This window comes from Nothoprocta perdicaria, unplaced genomic scaffold, assembly GCF_003342845.1.
Source record: "Nothoprocta perdicaria isolate Ctin4 unplaced genomic scaffold, notPer1 scaffold_90, whole genome shotgun sequence".
In the NCBI taxonomy this organism is placed as follows: domain Eukaryota; kingdom Metazoa; phylum Chordata; class Aves; order Tinamiformes; family Tinamidae; genus Nothoprocta; species Nothoprocta perdicaria.
In genome coordinates this window covers 3,007,998-3,030,325 of record NW_020456199.1, presented here as the reverse complement: position 1 = coordinate 3,030,325, position 22,328 = coordinate 3,007,998, and the positions used below count along the sequence as shown (strand labels likewise).

Here is a 22,328-nt window from a genome sequence, read left to right as displayed (position 1 = left end):
GGACCCTCACTGTCAAGAAATTTTTCCGTAAGTTCCCGTGGAACTTTTGGTGCTTTAGTCTGTGGCCGTTTCCTCTAGTTCTGTTGGTGGCCACCACTGCGAAGAGGCCTCCCCATCCTCCTCACTCCCTCCTTTGAGGTATTTATATAGCTTGCTTTTTCCCCAGAAATGAAAATGTTTTAGTGCTATGTCAGTTGACTTATAAATTCAATTTCTGAATTCAGAGAAAGTACATCTTGGGAGCAGTTTAAATTGTAAGACTTCATATGCACTCAGCTGTGTTTATACATCTCATTGAAGTTAATGAGGAGAAGTTAAAGCTTTCATCAGAGAGCAAAGTTTAGTCTGTCTTGTCTTTAAGTTAAATTAAAACCAGTGAAACAAAATGGTTTTTATCACTTATTCTGTACTGCAAATGCACTTTTTCTAAGGACTAGAGAATCCAAATTAACTAAGTGACTACACCCCTTTTTGTAAAAAAAGAAAGTATTTTTTCTTAACTGATTATCAAAATTTACATCTAGAAAACAATTATATTTAAAAGCAGAGAATGTCTTCATGAATTTTAGGAAATTTTTGTCTAAAATACATAGCATCAGTTGTGTGTTCGCCCTGAGAAAGTTAAATTCATTTAAAATATATCTTCCACATGTTGAGACTTTAGCAGTGGTTTTTATTTTATTTTTTACAGGATGTGGTGAAAACAAATGATACATCTATTCCTAAAGTTGCTAGAAGAGGAAGAAAAAGAAAGGTAACTGTTTAGTTACTTTTTCTTATTGGAGTTTGGACACAATGATTTTGGGTTTTCTGTTATCTTCAGTGACAAATTAAGCTCAAATTAAGATGTTTGCCTTTTTGTTTCCTTTCTTCTTTCAAATAGCTGGAAAATCTGTGGGAATGAACCTTATTGCTAGAGGCTGTTTTACTACTTGTAGTATGGGCGGAACTAAACACAGAGCCAGCAGCTCCCATCTTTTCCCAAATACCTCAGTGTGAGGAAGAAACTTCATTATCACAGAATCACAGAATATTCAAGGTTGGAAGGGACCTCTAGAAATCATTTAGTCCAACCTTCCTGCTCAAGCAGGCACACCCAGAGCATGTGGCACAGGGTGGCATCCAGGCGGGTTTGGAAGACCTTCGGAGAAGGAGACTCCACTGCCTTCCTGGGCAGCCTGTGCCAGGGCTCTGGCACCCTCACAGTAAAGAAGTTCCTGCTCACCTGGAAATGGAACTTCCTGTGCGGCAGCTTATGCCCATTTCCACTCGTCCTGTCACTGGCCACCAGTGAAAACAGCCTGTCCCCTTCTTCCCAGCATTCTCCCTTCCTGAACTTATGCACGTTAATCAGATCCCCTCTCAGCCCTCTCTTCTCCAGAGAAAACAGGCCCAACTCAGTCTCTCCTCATATGAGAGATATTCCATTCCCTTAATCATCTTAGTTGCTCTCCAAAGAGAGCAACCTCGTGAAGACAACTACGTGAAGACAAACTATTAAACTGTTAAACCACCAAAAAAAGATCTCTTTAGAGATTAAATAAATACTSYRSAGTATTTATTTAACATCTTCACTGCCTTAAATCTAGCACTTAAAACAATCTTGCTTTTCGTGAGGCTGTTCTTTTTGATCTATACTAGGTTGAAGAGATCAATACAAATACATAAAGCTGTTTAGATGCAAGAAATCCCCTTTGCTTGTTCAGCTTGTTGCAGCATATAATGTTACTGCAGCCATGCCTAGCACACCAAGGCACTGACCAAGCTGAAAGACAGATYGAAGTGAGGCAAAGTATTATTTCAATTTTGAACCATTTCCTGCTTTAACTTGTTACAAGGAGTGCATGAAAAGGAGTTAACTGTAACAGTAGTGCATTGTGCACACTGCTGTGATCAGCTGCTGATGCTTTTTGTCTTTTTTTTGTTCTTTTTACAAAAATGAAACTCTAAAACCTATTTTGAAACGCTAAAAACTATTGCCTAAAGATTAAGTTATATATATTTTTTTTAATCAAATCTGTATAAAAATGAACCTCACATGAGTGGCATCGGCAGAATGTATGTGAATGTGCATTCATGTGCCTTTAGCTTGTAACAGAGACAAGAACTTCTAAGATAACTCTCCAAAAAAGGCTTTTTGTTCTCGACCTTTTTTCTAAATCACTCTCATTTTCTGATTTTCGGCAGTAGAAGAGCATCCAGACCCAAGAAGACTTCCTGTGTCATGTAGTAGTAGCTTGAGTTGGCAGGCTTCTGTGTGGCACACAACACATGTATCAAGGGTTCATCAGAAACTGGCTGTGCTACGGGTTATTGCTGAATAAAATAACATGATATTTCAAGACATGCAGTGCTTGTTGRTTGCAACAAGGGATTGCTTAGAGASTCACTCAGCCTTGCACACATTCTGTAACTGCCTAAAAAGCAAATATGATGTTTTGTTCACAGATTGTAGAAAAATACTGTAACAGGTATTTTTTGGATCTCATTAAAACCATTCACCTATAGGTTAATAGAAAACAATTATAGTAATTAGTTTTTGGGGGGTTGTTTTGGTTTGTGGAGGGAGGTGTACTGTTTTTGTTTTAAAATAGCTATTTCTTATTGGTGGCCACAGTAAATATTAGTAAGATAAATATTTATTTGCCCATTTTGTTTCTAGTTGCTTCTGCCTTCAGGACACTTAATGTCCATGAATATTTGCTCCGGACATTATTTTTCTGCATTCTTCTTATCTGCATTTATGGAATGTTTTTGGGGAGACAAACATGTATGTTCTGTAAGGATCAACTGTCATAGGTTCTATTTTGATTTCCAACCCGTAAAATGAGAGTGTATTTGAAGTTCACTGTCTCCTGTTAGTGTAGTTTGGCACATGCTGTTTTCTGTTCATGTTCGCTTTTTTTGTGTTTTTCCTGAATGACTCCATCTACTGGTATGACATAGTGAAGCTGTACAGAGATGATAGCATCTGAAATTTACCAACATTAAAAATGTTTTCTGGCATGCTATTATGGTGAGCTTAAAAATGCTCGTGTAATCTCTTTTTCTATTTTTACATATTTTTCTGAAGTTSAATATGCTGTATTAAAATAGCAGAAAAGTAATACTGTATGAATTGGTCATGATGCAAACTAGTGTGGAGAGTGAGTGACATAGAAGTATAATATGTTGTTAAACTTGAGAATTCTTACTGTTTCGTATTTGGGAAAAAAAAAAGAAAAAAGATAATGTTTTTTAGTAGCACTTAAAAATTGAGGAGTAGGTGCCCTGTAGTTTTCACTTGTGGATTGCACTTTTTAAATTAGGCGGAGAAACAAGCTGAAGCTGAAGAAACAGTAGTGCCAACAGCAGCAGCAGTGGCAGCAGCAGCAGCTGCTGTAGCAGTGGCTCCAAAAGTAAGCCCCAAAAGAGGAAGGCCAGCAGGTAACTTGAAAAGTTGAATTTGGCGGGCTTTTTTTTTTTTTTTTCACCTCAAAGATATATTAATGAAAGTACTCAGAGAATATACAGTCCAACTCTAAATTACTACAAAATAACTGTGGTTATTTGTAGCACTGAAATCAATTTTGTGTTAATGGAGTATAAAAATAAAACATCTACCACCTCAAACTGAGCCGTCAGAATAAGTTCCGTCGTGTTTGTGTATGTGTCCCCTTTAGAAAAACTTCGTAGAATATCCCTATGTTACAGAATATGCAGTAAGAGCTCTTTGTACACTGTTGTTACTCCATAAAGGTTTTTATTCATCAAAGGAGAATGAAATTAACAGTTAAATTAYGTATGAATATATATAAAACATTAAGCAAGAAAAGCTGAGGTGAGGAGTACGATGCCTGTAGATGGAGCTCAGAGAACAAGRAAAACAAGTATGGAGCTGGAGAGGCTTACGTAAGAATAAGGTTTAAAAGCAATCTATGTCGATTGATCAAATACCCAGGAACTACAATGACTGTTTAAAACAGTATAATTTGAACCATTTGCTAATAAATCTGCAGTGCTGATTTTCAAATAACAATGATCTAATAGTTAAGACATTATACTCTGTTTCTCTTGACTCTGTGAAAGTAACTTAAAAGGAAGTTAAATAGACGTAATTACATTAGCCTTGGAACTGTGAGGAAACAGCTTTAGTCTTCCACACAGTTTCACTGCATTTACTATCTGTATTTTTTTTTTTTCTTTTTTCTTTTTTCTTTCAATATAATCAAAATTCATTTAATTGCTGGTTATAAAGCAGGACAGGATCCGAAGAAATGCTTTCTCCTCATGTAGAAAACATATTATTGGAAGATGTAGCATTATCTAGTGTTTCCATGATGGATGCATCTCGTGCTTAGCAGAGCTATATGCTAACACCAACAAAAATTCAGATACTGAATATTGTTTCCTGACCACATGTTCACTGTGTTATCATACAAGCACTTTCTTGACTTTTCATCTGTAAAAGTAGTGTACTAAGTATTTTTGTTTTGCAGAATTGAAGGTATAAATGTCAAGAAGGCATATACAGTATTTATCTTTAATACTGATGAATCTGAGGAAACACAGATTTTACTGTATACTATACTGTGACGGTATATACTTTCTCTGACAAAGAATGATAGAACGTCTACAGTATTTCTAAGAATACTGTCAGTAAACATGCTAAATATAGACTGCACACTAAAAWTTCCCACTTATTTCTGGTTCCCAAATTTCAGACTTGTTTGTATTAGCGATGCAGCATTTGAATTGATGCTTAAGTGCACAGAGAAGTAGAAAAAAATCAAAGTAGGTTAAGAATGTGGTTTAAGCTACTAAAGTATAGAGTAACATTTTTTTTCAAAGAGATCATGCTAAAACTTTTGATACATGTTTGTAACTTTTTTTATTATTACTATTTTTATTTTTTACAGTAACACAGTAGATACTGAAATTCAGGTATCACTTCTGTCTTTTGAGTAAGAATCAGTACTCACAGGCAGGGAATAGAGAGTGACTTTAGACTAACCTGTTCTTTCTATATAAATACTAGCTTCTGAAGTAAAGATTCCAAAACCAAGAGGGAGACCCAAATTGGTGAAACCACCTTGTCCTTCAGAGAGTGACATGTAAGTYGTTGGCTTTTGGGGTTGTCTGTTGTTTTTAACATAAAAATTCTTCATCGGAAACCAAATAGCCACTTCTGGGCAACTTAGTTGCTGACTTCTTGACATATTTGTCCTGTAGTATGAGTTACTGTTTGCTTGTTTTACAGTTCAGGCAATTAAGACATGGTAGCTGTCAGTTAGTACAATTTTGGAACAAGAGAGAGAAGATCTTAACCTTTTTAATTTGTAAAATCTGCAAAAGTYCTTGCAAATCTGTAACATTATGCTACTTGTATCAAAGAATGTGTAAAAAGAAATATTAGTAAAGAGGAAAGAAAAGATGCAAAGTGAAGCAAAATTCAAGTTGTCTAATATTTTTGGTTTACACATCTCTGCCAAGTGAGTTCCAACTCTSTTACTGGTACTGAAACTGCATTTTCATGTTGCTTAGTTTTCATGACAAGGTCTTACAGTTTTTAGTAACTGAGGGACAAGTTGAACATGGGCACTTTTGACAGGCTAACAAATGTGTACTTTACATATAAACCTTAAATTAGTTTCCAGGTTCACACTGCTAAATAGTCCTTGGTCTTACAAACACTCATGCATATGAAGAGCATCTGAACATTAACTTCTGGTGGAGGTTTTGGTTTTATGCAGATAATTCGGTTTCATAGGAAACTCCATACTGTTATTATTGTATTTCTCTTTTACATAGGTAATAGGTAGGTAATAGAAAAAGACTGTTTTTTTCAAAGMATCTTTAAAGAATCAACAGTGAGCTAACTTCGTACCTTACAGTTCTATAGTTGAAAAAAAAGACCCAAATTAAAAGAATGTGATTGTTCATAAAATATTTATGTTTTAGTGTTAATGAAGAAGAGAAAGTGAAGAAAAAAGGACCAGAAGAAAAATCCAAGAAGCAAGGGAAAAAAGATGAGGAGAATCAGAAGGAAGAAGAAAAAACAAAGAAGGAATTTGACAAAAAAGAAGGAAAGAAGGAAGCTGAAGCAAAGAGGAAAAATGCTGGGAAAGTTGGCTCTGTCTCAGCATCTGATTCAGAAGAAGAGGGAGATGAACAAGAAGGTGACAAGGTATATTTCACTTTTTTTTTTTTTTTTGGGGGTTGTTCTTTTTCCCCTTGAGGAAAGCTGCACACAGATTCACGGAATGGTTGAGGTTGGAAGGGACCTCTGGACATCATCTAGTCCAATGTTCCTGCAGGTCGCCCACAGCATGTTGCCCAGGACCGCATCCAGGTGGGTTGGGAAGATCTCCAGAGAAGGAGACTCCACAGCCTCCCTGGGCAGCCTGTGCCAGGGCTCTGGCACCCTCGCAGTGGAGAAGTTCTTCCTCACATGGAGGTGGAACTGCCTGTGCTTCARCTTACACCCATTGCCCCTTCTCCTGTCACTGGCCACCACTGAGAAGAGTTTGGCCCTGTCCTCCCTACGTTCTACCCTCAGGTACTTACACATAGTGGTCAGATCTCCTCTCAGCCTTCTCCAGAGAAAACAGGCCCAGCTCACTCAGTCTTTCCTCGAAAGTATGAGAGAAGCTGCAGTCCCTTAATCATCTGTGCTGTCCTCCACTAGTTCACTGGAGGTGTTTCTGAAGCTAATACTGGTTCTTTTGCGTAGTCCTGCTTGGACTTATATAGTCCAGCTGGCCTATATAGACATGTAGAGTAGAAGGTTGCAGGACTCCTGTCTGTCAGATGGTTCCTTGAGTAAGTTTTTGGTGTTTGCAAGATAAGCACTTCTTTTTTCTTTTTTTTAAAGAAAAGAAAATCCAATCTGAAGATGGATTTAAAGGTGACAGTCACTTATTTTGTTAGAATTTTTTTTCCCCACATTTACTTTTTTGAATGCATGCACATAATTTTTTCAGAGAATGTTTCTAAGGGAGTCGTTGGCTTTTTTGGAATACGTTTTTGGAAGTTACAGAGCTGTCCCTAGCCAGTCATTTAGAGAGTCTGGATTTTTTTTTTTCCTTTATTTAGCTCTATGGGGTTTTTGTTTATTTATTTTTGTTTTTAAACGTGGGACAGGGAAAAGGGAGAAGGCAATATTATCAGTCAAGAATTACAATTATGTGCAGGTAGTGTACTTAGTCGCAGGGAAAGCCCTGTCCTGCCAGATCCATCTGTGGACCAGATATCTAGATGGAGCAGCATTGCTTGTTTATGTTGTCAATGATTTAATAGCCTTGCTTTTTAATAGTCTGAAAAAACCTCTCTCTTTGCTCTTTCAATCCTAAAATCCTACATAAAAACAGAAGAAGAAAGGAGGAAGAAGCTTTCAGGCATCTCACAGAAGAAATATTATGAGAGGCCAGCATGAGAGAGAAGCAACAGAAAGAAAACGTAAGCAGGAGGAACAGATGGAATCTGAGCTGTGAGTATATTTTTATATATAATGTTTGCAAGTTGCAGGCATACTGGAGAACCAATAGGAGGAAGCAATMTGAAAAGAATTCACTGTAGTTTGCAGAATCTGAAAAGAATTCACTGTAGTTTGCAGTACGTTCTGTTGTTCTCTCCCCACACTGTTTTTCATCTAGCACTATTTGCCCTCTTCTAAGGTCAGAGTAAAAAGCTCCTCTTAACTAATATGTACTATTGTGGGAAGATGGCAAGAATGAAACCTAATGGAAGGTTAAAGCGATATCAGTTTTTCAGTGACATAGAATTTCTAGTGCTAGGACAACTGGTGAGTTCTCTTGAAGTACCATTTTTCAGCACAGCCATTTGTTTTACCTTAAGTCTAAAATACATTAGAGAGACTGGTAGGATTTATTAGTCCTTTATTGCTTTGGWTTTTTGGTTAGACTGAAATGCCTAGGGTTCCCTCAAACTCTTTCCGTCTGTGTCTGGCAGCTGGAGCATACACTGTCAGACAGAACAAGGGAAAAATTAAGGCTCATGCTACTCTGGTGCTTCAAGGCCAGTTGGGTGATATCAAGAGCAGTCTGCATGCAGAAGATAAGCTATCACAAATGAATCGTGAGCATGGAGAGAAGATCTTTCCAGAAGCTAAGAGAGGGTTGGGACTGTAGGAAGAAATCTGCCCCATTCTCAAGAGCTGTTCTGCAAATGGATGGAGAAGCTGCCACTGCAAGGGCATATTGCTCCCATCTCCACAATTGGTGGGGGGCAGAAGAAAGGGAGAATAAAGTAAAATTTCTGAGAAATAGGAGAAGGATAATGTCCTTTTCACTTAAAACAACAAATTTCTAACATCTTCCCATATATTAACAAAAAAATTAGTTTGGGGCTTTTATCCTCTAGCCCTTTCTTCCCTTTCTGTCATTCCTTCCTTCCCTGGAAACCCTTTTGTTTTTGTTTTCTTCTGCCTGTATCAAATCWAAGCATTTCCAACTGAAAGAATTGCTAAAGACTAAATTGACTTTACCTTTTTTGTTGCTCTTAATGTATCACTATTTAAATCTGACACCTGCTGATGGATTTATGTGGTAAAATATCACATATTGGTTTGATTATACTAATTAAATCTCATTTTACTTTTAAATAACTTTCATATTTCATGCATTGAAGAGCAGATAGAGTTTTATTTCAGCAAAATAAAACCAGCTGTTTTCTTACTGACTTCATAGCTTTGATTTTGGCTGATTATTAAGCACAAAACTTAATACTGATTAAAAGTGTAGACTTTTTTTCCTATTGTACTGCCTGCCTCCAAGTTCCTATGTTAACATGCTGAATATAGGATGGATTTTGTTTTTTTGTTTAGCTCATCACTTTAATCTCCATTTTCTAGTCTTTGTGACTACTTCGTTAGTATTAATATTTATATAAGCCTAATAGTGCCATGTGCAAAAGCTGTGGAAAACTTTTTTTTTTTGAGGGTCATGAGTCTATGCAGTTGCCAACTGAAGTAAAAAATGTTTGAAAATCTCTGATTGTGTAATTGCGTAGGAAAAGAAAGGAACATAGGAGATGTCACATCTACRGGACTGATTTGTATTGTCATGACAAGAAGAAAATTGCAAAATATTTAATCATAACATACTGAATTAGGTAAATTGTAAAGTGAAGTTTTTGAAATTCTTTAGTTAGACAAGATAGAGGAGTTGCTAAACAGCACCTCATAATCTTTCATGAACAAAGAGGTAAAAAACTTGTTTGAAAGGCTTTTAGCATATTTGTGTTCCTCTAAGGTGGAACAGAGCTTTTCATTTTCCTGTTTTTTTTCTGAGCCCTTGTGCACCCCATAGTGCTGCATGATCTGGCAGACATTATAGCTAAGCCACTTGCCATCATCTTCAAAAGGTCCTGRAGAATGGGGGAGGTGCCTGAGAACTGGAAGAAAGCCAACATCATGCCAGTCATCAGAAAGGGCAAGAAGGAGGACCTGGGCAGCTACAGGCCAGTGAGCCTCACCTCCATCCCTGGAAAAGTGATGGAGCAGCTCATCCTGGCTGCTGTCCTTAGGTGCATGGAGGACAAACAGGTGCTCAAGAGTAGCCAGCATGGGTTCACTAAGGGGAAATCCTGCTTGACTAACCTGATCGCCTCCTGTGATGGAGTGACTGGCTGGATAAATGAGGACAGAGCAGTGGGTGTCGTCTGTCTGGACTTGAGCAAGGCTTTTGACACTGTCCTTCACAKCATCCTCCTGGGCARGCTCCGAAGGTGTGGGATAGATGAGTAGACAGTGAGGTGGATTGAGAACTGKCTGYRGGGCAGAGCTCAGAGCGATACGATCAGCTGTGCAGAGTCCAGTTGGAGACCTGTAGTTAGCAGCGTCCCCCAGGGGTCAGTCCTCCGTCCRGTCCTGTTCAACTTATTCGTTAACGAGCTGGATGAAGGGCTGGAGTGCTCCCTCAGCAAGTTTGCTGGTGATACCAAACTGGGAGGAGTAGCTKAYAGCCCTGAGGGCTGTGCTGCCATCCAGAGGGACCTGGACAGAMTGGASGACTGGGCRGYGAGAAACCTCATGARGKTCAACARGGGCAAGTGCAGGGTCCTGCACTTGGGGAGGAATAACCCTGGACACCAGTACAGATTAGGGGTKGACCTGCTGGAGAGCAGCCCCGCACAGAGGGACCTGAGCATCGTGGTGGATGACAAGCTGAGGCCAAGAAGGCCAACRGGATCCTGGGGTGCATTAAGAAGAGCGTCTCCAGCAGGTCGAGGAGGGGGATTGTCCCCGTCTACACAGCCCTGGTGAGGCCACATCTGGAGACTGTGTCCAGTTCTGGGCTCCCCAGGACAAGAGGGATGTGGAGCTGCTGGAGAGAGTCCARCGCAGGGCTACCAGGATGATCAGGGGCCTGGAACATCTGCCCTGTGAGCAAAGGCTGAGAGAGCTGGGCCTGTTCAGCCTGGAGAAGAGAAGGCTGAGGGGGGACCTGATCAGTGTCTATAAACACCTCAAGGGAGGCAGTGAGGAGGAGGGGGGCGGCCTCTTTTCAGTGGTGGCCAGCAACAGGACTAGAGGAAACAGCTACAAACTGAAGCACCAAAAGTTCTGCAGGAACTTAAGAAAAAATTTCTTGACAGTGAGGGTGMCAGAGCCCTGGCACAGGCTGCCCAGGGAGGCTGTGGAGTCTCCTTCTCTGGAGATCTTCCCAACCCGCCTGCATGCCGCCCTGTGCCCCGTGCTCTGGGTGTCCCTGCTGGAGCAGGGGATTGGACTAGATGGTCTCTAGAGGTCCCTTCCAACCTCAACCAGTCTGTGATTATTAGTGAGGAAGTTGGAGAAATGGCCAAAAGARTTTGTTATATTTGTAATAAACTTTTCTCTAGTTTAAATATTCCTGAAGGAAATAATATTCTTTGTTCCATTGCAATCAATTGTAGGATGTTTAGCTGTTAGTTACATGAGAAACTAAGTCGCACAGAATTGATTCAAGAAAAATCAATTGTTTTCTGTGATATCTCACGGTAAATTTAAATCGCTTTCAACACAATGTAGTTTTACAAACTTTGCATCCAACCGAAATACATAATGCAATTTATAAATATGTATTGTTTTTAAAATACTGTAATTGATTGCTTCTAGGAAAAAGAAGTCTGTCAGGATGTGAAAATTTATTTTCTGCAGTATCTTAGATGAATGTATCAATTTCATTAATTTCAGTATTTGAAAATCAGGATTTGACTGTTATGTTTCAACATGTTGATGTTTGGTTGAGACGGTGTCTGAAACATTGCATCTCATAAAGAATTAAAGAAGATGGAGGAATATAGTTTAAGAGACAATATTGTAAAAAAACTTTAATATTTTCAATAGGCAGAGTAAAGAAGAAGGCAAGAGACCAGAAGTTAGGAAGACGGAGAAGAAGAGAGGTTAGTTTAAAGAACCTAAAGAGATATTTTTGGTTATGTTAAATTTTGAATGAAAATACTTACTGGATAAGCTAACTTACTGTTTAGGTGGGGAAGAGGGGTGGAGTTCTCAGTCCAGAAAATTTGGCTCCTTCTCTTGGCTCCTTCCTTCAGATCTGTGAAGTTGCACCTTCTATTTCTGCATTTCCTTCAGTTCTTTAGAACAAGCTTTCTCTATTCCCATTTCATTGTCATTAAAGCTTTTAGACCTTTCCAGGTGATCGCTTCTGGTGGTGAATCACTTTAGTTCTTTCTTTTCACTTTTGTCTTTATTAGTTCTTCTCATTTATTTCTCATATATTTTCATGCTCATTCTTTTTTTCTCTCCTTTCTATTTAGTGAATCTTAACTTTTCATGTAATTGGTAAATCGAGGGTAACAGCTGGATGTTACAGAAAATTTCAAAAATTTCAACTGTAACTCCTGAGGAGAAAACTATATAGGTTACTAGTAGTGTCCAGTTGAATAAAAAGCTAGATAAACATTAGGCATATTCAAAAATAGAATACTATTGAGTGCTGTTGTTATCTGATGTGGTTTGTCTGTCCATGTTTTCTCATTCTTGTGTCAAGTTCATATTTGCAGAAAGATTTCTGCAAAAACAAACTTTATATGATGAACAAATACCCGTGTATGTTTTTAATTTTTAGAAACATCGATGGATTCCAGGCTTCAAAGGATACATGCAGAAATTAAAAATTCACTGAAAATTGATAATCTTGTAAGTATTTTTTTAAACTAGTGTATTTGTACTGGAAACACTTTTGGCATGCATGTTTCTCTTAATTCGCTTTCTGAGGAGGAAAATAATTTCTTCAGTTTGAAAAATAACTATAGTGCTTAAAAGAGAGTGCTGCAAACACTAAATTATATGTTTTTAAAATGTGCATTTGCTTAAAAATACTTGATAATTATTTATCAGCAACATTAGGACAAAATTCAGCCACATGAAGCGTCTGTGCGAGCTGAGTCTGGGCCATGCGGAGGTGCCGGGAGGAAGCAGCGCACTTCGGTAGCTGCTGTGGTGGCAGAGTGCTAACTCAGCCTGTTGTCTTGGCAGGCTTGCTGCCTCCTCCTGCATGTATTCAGGACACTGATGGAGCTTGTCCAGTGCCCAGGCTATGGTCTGTTGCTGCTCTCCTGCATGGCACAAGGATATGGCCAGGGTGTTGTCACCAGGGAAGTGTCAGGTGCTCTGTGTGGCCCTTGCCAAGGTGTAGGGGCCCACCTGGTAGTCTCCGTTTTGTGTGCGAGAGGGAGGGGGTTTGTGAAGGACCAGACAAGCTCCATGGACAAAGAGTTRTTTGTGCAGCTGGTGTCAGCAACAGGGCTTTAAGTGTTTATGGCAACAAGGCCATCTGAGGGGATCAAAGAGTACTTGGAAAAGATGAGGTCCATCTGAGTAAGTAAGTGTGGCAGAAGTACTTTGCCAGCAGTCTGATCAGCCTGGTGGGAAGAATTTTAAACCAGGATCTGCAAGAGAGGATGAACAAAGATGGAGTGAGGAAGTACCAAGGCGACTGCATTATGGGGACGGCTGTACAACCATATCTTGGAAATGAGCATGGTGGGGCACCTCTCTGAAGTGCAGGAGTTATTTGCAGGGCTGYAATGTCATTGGGATCGCAGATGTGATGGGCTAGCTCACACAGCCAGAGTGCTGCACTGGATGGTTACTGGCTCTGTCGGAAGGACAGTCCAGGAAGGCAACGAGGGCAGCGGGGAAGCGTGTACCCTGGATGAGCAGTCTGAGATGGATGAGCAGTCTGAGATGGATGAGCAGTCTGAGAGTTGCAAATCAGCCTTAGCAGGCAGTGCTACAACATGAGTGATACTGTGGGTGTCTGCTACTGGGCACCTGATCAGGAAGAAGATCAAGCCCTCAGACAGAATAATCCTGAGATTCATGGGCTATGGCCCTTGTGGGGAAATTGAACTATCCCAGGATTGACTGAAGGGGCAACACAGTCATTTATAAGCAGTGCAGGAGGGTTTTGGGATGCATCCATGATAACTTCCCAGCACAGACAACCAAGGAGCCAACAGGGACACACAGTCTGCTGGGCCTCATACATACAAGGAAGAACTGTTTGAAACTGCCAAGGTCAGGACAGTGATTGCAGTTTTAGTGACCATGACATGGTAGAATTTAGGATCTTCAAAGGAGGGAATAAAGCAAGTAGCAGAATCATAGTCCTGGAATACAGAAGAACAGATTTTATAATAGAGGTACTTCAGGGGATGAAAACTTTTGAAGAGGTCTTATATTAACATAACTGAATAAAATGAATAATTTACCTTTCACCGCCCCATTTCTTTTTCATGTATTGACTTTCTTTGATAACATATACTGAAATTTCAAGAGCAGCGTGAAGCTTGAGGCTGTATAAAAATGTTAGTATAAAAATGTATACATTTTTAAATTTTAAAGAAACAGTATAAAAATGTTAGAGTTATTCAAATAGCGTGTGTTTTTAGCACGGTTATAGTTAAGTGCATCTGGTGTTAAGCTTTGTTTGCAAGTTTGATTTGTATATTCTATACAATTATTCAATAGTAATAATTATACAAATATTCTATAGTCTATATTGTATATATACACTGTGTATATTGTTCTGAACTTAAGTACATAGTCAAGGATATTATATGAAAATACAGTGAGTATAGAAATTAGTTAAGGACTTCATTAGCCAGTATAAGAGGCAACCCCTTAGCCGTAGCATTTACACTAACCCTTCAAAGTAACAACTTATTTATTTACAGGATGTGAACAGATGTATTGAGGCTCTTGACGAACTTGCATCCCTTCAAGTCACAATGCAGCAAGCTCAGAAGCATACAGAGATGATTTTGACCCTAAAGAAGGTGAGATCTATAACGTTAATCAAAATTCAAAAAGTAAACAGGTATTAATTATATTGTATTTATTTACCACTTTACAGTGTGTAAAAGTCCATAATCTCATTTCAGCTTTTAGCTAAATAAAGAATTTCATCCAACACCTCATGAAAGTACATTGGTATGTAAATGGAGCTGATTGTTTTTACTATTTTGGTTTTAGATACGGAAATTCAAAGTTAGCCAGGTTATCATGGAGAAATCTACAATGCTGTACAACAAGTTCAAGACCATGTTTCTAGTTGGTGAAGGAGATTCTGTTCTCTCCCAAGTACTGAATAAGTCACTTGCTGAGCAGAAGCAGCATGAGGAAGCCAACAAAACCAAAGAGCAGTGGAAGAAAGGAACAAACAAAAAAATGGAAAAGGACCAAACAGGTAAGTCTTCAAGTGCTTAGTTCTTGTTTTTGTCTCTCAGTTTTCACTCATGTTGAATTTCATTCATGACTTCATATGATGCTTGAAGATCCAGGAACTCTAGCCACCCATTACAATCTTGATGTTATCTGAAATACCTCGAAATAGTAGTTCTGACTAAGTTTTGAGTTCAAGAGTAAAATTTATAAATGTTTTCACGGCTATTTTGTCTTTATTACTTTGAAGGAAAGGCCCTTTGTTTAAAAAAAAGCACTTTCTTTTTGGGGGAACAATATACTACCTCAAGTGACTCTTAGGTGCTTGCATTTCTTTATTTTCTTTACTTAATTCCCTCTACTAATCTCCTCCTATAGCATGCATGCTTTTTTATTTAGCAGCACCTTCTAACCACCTGCATGGCACTTTCATGATGTGTAATCAGTAGTGCAGTCCGGGCTCCATAACAGTAAAAAAATATTTGTCATTGGAAAGAAAAAGTCTTTTTGCCCAAGATTAATCATGAGCTCTTGTCATGTAGTAAAGCACAGCAGACTATTAGAAGTTTTCTTGTGATAAAAATACTTTCCATTAGCTTAAGAGTTAAAAACAACTCCTCTGTATGAAAGGAACATAGTACCAGCATACTCTGTGGGTGGAGGAACAAATGGACACGCTGAAAGGCAGTGCTGCAAATGTGTTGAGATCCCTTAAGATGTAGGAGTCATACCCTTCTATTAAAATCCTGTATGTCCACAAGCATTGGACAGAGTTCAGGTTGATTTTGAACTTGAATCCTGAGAGAATTCAGTGAAACTGTTTGCAGGCGGTGATACCTTGAACTGGAATAAAGAAGTTGCCATAACGGGGGATGTTAAGGATTCGTTTTAACTGTAGCTGAAATATCAAGGAAGCAAAGAAGGACTTAAAAGTTACCTTGATACTTTTGGGTGAGATGAACACATGGTGTAGAAAAACTTTCACATCAGGCTTTTGTGAAACCCTGTGATAGTCATGGTTACATATTTGAATAAAGAATATTTGCAATGAAAGACTTACTACAAGCTGGATGTTGTTAGAAAGAAAGCTACTCCCAGATTTTCCTGTGTAGAAAAGCATAAAACACTGGAATACGATTTTGTCCATCAGTCAAATGGAGTCATAAAGAGCTTATGAGAATAGCTGCACTCCATATGGGAGCATGTGTTTGGTTTTTTTATAAAGAGAAATCCTAGTTCTTTAGGTTGGTACTTGCTCTGCCCTTTAAAAACTGAACTGCTGCATTTTGCTGAACTTCTACTATCCTTATCAAGTATCAAAATTACAAATAATAAGCTTGGTAGCAATTCATTTGCTACATCCTAATTCTTTATCTCCTTACTCTGTGAGTCTRTGTGATTATATCCTTATTTTTTTCACTGAATTCTCATTGGAATTAAGTTCAAACTGATTTAGAGCAAGTCCTAAATAGATATAACTGCTAAAACATTACGTTTTAGCATCTTCTTAGCCTGTAAATATTGTGGGGTTTGCTTTATAAACCTGTAATTTTGAATAAAATGGAATGTCAATTCTGACTTAAACCTAGAGTGACATTCCACAGTAATTTACTCAAAATTCACTTGGTTGTCATAGCAAAGCAGAACACATGCTCTTTATAGTAGTGGAGAAAAGGATCAACTTTACTGCTTTGAATTCACTAAATGCAACTACTTTAATTTTGTGCGTTGACAATGGCACCATGGATATGTTTACTGTTCAAATATTTATCACAGTTACTGTTAAACATTGTATATTTTATAGATTAACTGTCTTAGCTTGCCTCTATAAATATTCATTAGAATTGAAAATAAGTGAGGATACATGGAAAATTACCTCTACTAGTTAAAGCTTCAGAAACTACCAAAAATTGCCTGACTGGGTGACAGAATAAACAATGCTTATTGCTGCCCATGCACTATTTTCTCAGTGCTTGGCATAAAATAAGCATTAGTCTTAGTATCAGTAGGCTGGCAAAACTTGGAGAGAACCAGGAATCCGTGTAAATCTGTTCACCAAACACTTTATTTTATATAAGAGCAGCTGTGGGAGGAGGCTAGAGAGATGGGATTCTCTGAAGCTGCAGCCACRCGAGTCTGTGCTTTCTCTGAGCTTCGCATCAAGATCAGAAAAAGAACATTTGTAGTGTTCGAGTCAATGATCAGCAATACAGACATTCTTTGGTGCTGCTTCTGCCACAGTTCTGCTTTCTGCTGTACTGTTTTTCCCTCCCCTTAAATTTTAAAGGTTCCAAGGTACTGAACGGAGGGTCTGAAACTCAAGACACCGGTCAAGCCCAGCACAACGGAGAGAACACTGAGGAAAAGAAAGATAAGCACGAAGTTGGCAATAAGAAAAAGTGAGTTAACTACTGAACAAGAACCCGTTCTGCTATAGCTACGTAATTTAAATAAAACATCCACGGAGTTAAATTGCTTCACCATGTTTAGTTACTGTTTTCTTTACAAGGTTTTATCTCAGCTTTACAGACTAGTAAAAGTATGTTCTTTTTGCTCACCTTCTGAATGAATTTAAAAATCATAGCTTCTAAATGATGGTTTGTTAGGAGGGAAAACAGCTTGGAGTGAGACAGAGTAACGCACTTCCTATATTTTGGATTACTCGTCGTTAAGTTGGAAGCAAAGGATGTCTGAACCAAACTGGGCAGACAGTAACAGGATTTATGAAGTTTTTTCAAAATAATTTATCCAAATTAATGACAGAGTCATGTACTCTGATCAGTCTTCTGTAACGCAGCTATAGAATTGTCCAGATGCAAGCAAGCTCCACGCCAGAACTTAATGTGTCGGAAGTTTCAAAACTCCTAAATGTGACAGTTTTAGGGAAGTTCACACACTTGGTGTTTCCAGTCAAAATAGGCCTAAGAACAGTTGGAGGTTTTGCACCTAGCCCTACTGTAAAAGCAACTCTGACTCCCTCTCCTCTGCATTATAAGCTAGTAGTTTGTAAAGAGGAAAGAGAAACCAACCTCTGTTGTGGAAGATAAAGAAGGCTTAACAGAATTTTGTAAAAAAATAAAGTAGGGACCTMGAATCAACCTTAAGCTTAACCTTATTATGATGGATTTTTCTTGTCCATCAGTATCTGCTGAAGAAAGCTTTCCTTTCGTCACTGTGTTTGTACTTCCAAAACCAGACTTAAGCAACGTGCAGTTGCCCAGTATGCTTTCCGCAAGTTAGCACTGTTCAAATCAGTGGAATATTGACTATTCCTTAAAAGAGGGTAAAGTTACTTTTTATTTTTCAGAGGAGTATAAATTTTATTATAGAGAATTATACTTTTTATTGTAGAGGAGTATAAATTTGTTTTTTTGCTGAAAGGTAGCATTAGAATGACCGTTTCTGATTGCAGAGCTCTCAGAAGTGAAACGTGGGAGTCTGCAGCTGGTGATGAGAAGGTTGAATCCTCAGTGAGCCTGAATGAGTGTCATGTTAAAGGCTTACAGATAAGGCAAAAGCATAGGTGCTGAACCCAAATTGTGTGACATAGCACCCTGCTTGAAAGGATATCTTGGCCCAAATACAACATGGTATTAATGCAATGCAACACCCAAGTTACTAAAATTAGTAACAAAACACTTCAGTAGTGAAATATTTGGTGAACCATTTGAAAATAAATGACTATTTAAGAACATGCTCCTCCAAGATAAAAATTTTCATGGCCTGTTCCCTCCCCTGTGTCTGCAGAATCTGACAACAGTTGGATTTTGTAGTGGCAGAGGGGCACATTCGGTCAGCTTGCCTTTATATTTGCAATTAAAAGAATCAGAATATTTGAGTGCATACCTAATAATACAGAAGATATTGGTCAAAAACTCAGGGCAAACACTTCATTTACTTGCAYATCATGCTGTGGAGCAGGCTCTTTAACGCTCTTTAATAAGTGTCTCAAAAGCAACTTGTAAATAAGTCTCTTTCTGTGATTTTAAATGTCAGTAATTACGTGCAGCTGTAAAGCTTGCTGGTCTGCTTCCAGCACCCATGAAGGAGCTGCTGGGGGTGGCAAGTGCTGCTAGTAAACATGTATCTCTTCAAATGGGTGTGGTGTTTGCATTGGCTTGAACCTATGTCTCCTAACACATTCCTTGGCTTATCTAAGCAGAGATCAGTCTAGTTTGTGTTAACTCTTGGATGTCTTTGAGAGCARTTTTTTTGCACTTAACTTTACATCTGTTATCAACCAGTACATACAGAGCAGAGCTGTTTTGCTCATTCAGCCATCATTTGTACTCCCTCTCGCTAAATCCTTTGCATGTTGAGAAATGCATGCATATACCTGTGCTATCCTCAGCAAGCCCAGTCTGATATCTCTTCCCATATAAATTTATTGTTTTTCATAAATTTTTATTTGCAGCATTAAATTGATTAAAGGAGAGATTTTGTTAGGCAAAATAAATGTGAGCAAATTGTGAACAAAARCGTTAGAACAGTTTCCCCATTGCATCTAAGTGAATGATCTGTGAATTTCTTTCCAAATCACACAGTTGTCTCAGTTCTGAACTGTAAGTACCATGTTACCTCGATTGATTGCCTTGAGCAGTGACATACCTTTGTGAAGATGTAATCACTTGATAATTTTGGAAGGTGAATGTTAAACATGCACATCTGTTATGTAGAGAAGGTAATAATAGAGAGGGTGCTTTCTCCATGGTCTGTGTGCGTTTGGCGGCAGAGTAGGGCGCAGCGGTGAGCGGGAGGCAGAGGGGCCCCTCGCGGCCTCTCGCTCGCCGGCCGGTGCCACCTTAGCGGGAGCCGCCTCCTCCTCCTCCTCCTCCTCCTCCTCGCGCAGGGGCTGCCGAGCCTGCACGGCACCAATCCCATTGCCTGCAGCCAGGCTCGCTCGCACGGCCGCTAACCTTGCTCTGTTGCGTTCCTAGGGCTTCTGGAGAAGAGAGGGAGCTTGAGAAACCGTCAAAGGAGTCTGCCTTTGAAAGCAAATGACACAACTGGAGAGGTTCTTTTTTAATAAGATAAAAGAAGATTGCTAAGTTTTGCATTTGAAATCTATAGACTGCTGAAAGTTTTAAATAATTTTATAAGCATAGTATTTTAATGTTAAATTTTGTGGAATAAAAGCCCCTTTAATCTTGGTTTTAAAAGTACTTAAACACTTTGGCCATTAGTTTCATCCAGTATTAACAGGTAACACATTTCATGACATGAAGACAAGATTCCATTTAGAAAACAAATGCTTATATGTTGCGTTGACTTAGAGTTGTAGTATATTTTTATCTGACTGCTGTATGTTTGTCTAGTTAATAGCAGGAAAAAGTGTTAAATACTTTTAACTGCCTAATTGCTTCATTTGTATAAAACCTCCTCTCATTCTATAATACTGAGCTGTTTGTGCATAGTTTTTCAACACTTGTCAGGATGTCTTTTCACTGTGTTTTGTAGGAGTTGAAAGCAGCATTTTTATAGTTAATATGTTAATGTATGAGTATACTTGATTACTTTTTTAAAGAAGTTTAGTCCTGTTCTTGCAAAACTTATTGTGCCAATTTACTGCTATGTGACTTTTCATGGCTTGCTTTTCGTATAGTAAATATACTAGGAAGAACTCTGGTGTTTTCACTGAACCTGTTGATACACATTGGTTGGAAAACACTGTCTTGAACAGTTTCAAAATTAAGAATTTAAACTGATGTAAGGAAAATTGGCTTTTAATAAGTTGCATAAGTGAACACATTTGTATGGACAATAAATGTCTGGTTTTAAGTTTCAGCCTTGAAAGGAAAGCTTGGCCATGGCATTAACTTGGGGATTTTTAACTAAATAACTTTGGGGATTAGTGACTTGGGGATCTTGACAGAAAAAGTGATGAGAGCTTTAAGAGAAGTTTCTCAAAGGCATGAAAGGCATGAGATGATAGGCACGAGCTGAACCGAACCGTTTCTCATGCCACATGCCTTGCCTGAGCATCACACCTAGCAGAAAGCTGCATGTGACTAGCAAGTAGCGTTTGACAGTAGCTAGCCAGGGTAGAAGTAGTTGCCTTGTTGGGTGTCACCCCGAGGGCGGCAGCACAAAAGCAGCCGGCTCTGACTGCAGAGGGTGATGGTGCCTGCGCGGGGCTGCCCCAAGGGCAGGCTGCTGCAGAGCGTGTGCAGCCCCTCGGCCCGGCGCGGGCAGGAAGGGCGAGGACTCTGCTTACCCTGCAGCGGCGCGGGCAGACCAACGTGGGTGGCGTCCAAAGCCTCTTACTCCATTCCCGACGTTTCCCGACGTTTCTGTGGGACAGATGGGTGCAGGCGGCAGTGGCCTCAGCTRAGATGGGTCCTGAGCTGCTCCCGAGCAGCAGCCACCCCCTCCCAGGGGGAGGCAGCAGTTCTGGTGCTGCCGCTCTCACGGAGCAGCCAGGGGAACTGCAGTTCCTTCGGAGCTGCTCTCAGCCTTCCCTCTTGTCCAGAAGCTGAAGGTGGCATTTATAGTGAGAAGGGGATTTTGTAGCTCGTTTGGGAGTTTGTTTGTTTCTTGKTTTTTTTTAACTGAACTCCATCTGTACATATTCTGAAATAACTTCTGCTCSTCATTAAGAAGGGAGGAAAAGACACTGTCCTAGCACTGTCCATGTGCTTCCTAGCACTGTCCAAGAGCAGGCTAGAAAAGCAAACCACATGCCCGTTTCATTTCAGAGTTAGAGCCCGGCTTCTCCTCCTCTCCACCAATGCACTCAAAGCAACCAGAGCTGCACAGGGAAGGAGGAGAGCGCCCAAGAGGTCTGATACTGATGTTTAAGGTACAGCAGCTCTGACTCTACCTAAAAATGCTGTTCTTGGACAAGGACTGGTTCTTTAGTCGCCTTTGCTGTCGCGGGGTGGTGTCTAACACGGCCGCCCTGGCCGTGGAGYTCGCTGCACACCTGCTGGAGACCAGCTCCCTGGGCCGAGCGCCTTCCTTTCTGTGTACACAAGGATGCTGTGTACCCCGGCCCCTCCAGAGCGCCCCGCCGCCAGCTTCTCCGTGCACTGCTCCGTATGTGGGGATAGAGGCCAAGGTCTGTGACGTGTCTGCACCAGCGGTGCCGCCACCCTGCGAGCTCCGTGTCCCGTCCTCACCGCCCAGCTAACCAAAGAGGGAAAGAGCAAGGAAGAGCATCCGGGAGAGGCTTCCAGCTCCATCGAGAAGCATGCTCTTAAATCACCTTTTGTACAAAATATACTGTGGCATAAAGAAATAAAGACACACCTTGTATGCAAAGACCTGCTGTTTGAATGCATGGGTTTGTGTGTTCAGGAGGGCCCGTGGCCCTCCCTTACCACATGCCAGCTGACACGCTCTCTTCACGGTGCTTCATGGGTCCCTGGGGCTCAGCTGAGCATGGGTGCAGGCAGACACCACAGGAAGCTACAGCTGGGACAGTCACCGGACAAACAGCTTGCAAAGGGAGTATCCCATGCGGGAAACCAGGGAGACCCCCGGGGGCAGGTGGATGCAGGGCTGGACTGATCTCTTCCTGCACATGCACTGTGATCCACAGATTCACACAGAATATTTCAGGTTGGAAGGGACCTCTACAGATCATCTAGTCCAACCTTCCTGCTCAAGCAGGCACACCTACAGCATGTGGCACAGGGTGGCATCCAGGCGGGTT

At 40.0% G+C, this 22,328-nt stretch overlaps 1 protein-coding gene across 1 annotated transcript in view; it reads left to right on the top strand.

Moving 5' to 3' along the window:
• PSIP1 (PC4 and SFRS1 interacting protein 1) overlaps positions 1-21,527 on the top strand; it is a 30,809-nt gene extending 9,282 nt beyond the window's left edge. Inside the window, exons 6-16 of the mRNA XM_026052729.1 lie at positions 692-754; positions 3,309-3,426; positions 5,018-5,093; positions 5,941-6,166; positions 7,350-7,468; positions 11,330-11,385; positions 12,075-12,145; positions 14,188-14,289; positions 14,486-14,699; positions 16,962-17,073; positions 19,612-21,527. Of these exons, the coding sequence (XP_025908514.1) occupies positions 692-754; positions 3,309-3,426; positions 5,018-5,093; positions 5,941-6,166; positions 7,350-7,468; positions 11,330-11,385; positions 12,075-12,145; positions 14,188-14,289; positions 14,486-14,699; positions 16,962-17,073; positions 19,612-19,675 (1,221 nt within the window). The 3' untranslated portion in view covers positions 19,676-21,527. The remainder of the gene's footprint in view (positions 1-691; positions 755-3,308; positions 3,427-5,017; positions 5,094-5,940; positions 6,167-7,349; positions 7,469-11,329; positions 11,386-12,074; positions 12,146-14,187; positions 14,290-14,485; positions 14,700-16,961; positions 17,074-19,611) is intronic.
• Positions 21,528-22,328: the final 801 nt, after the last annotated feature.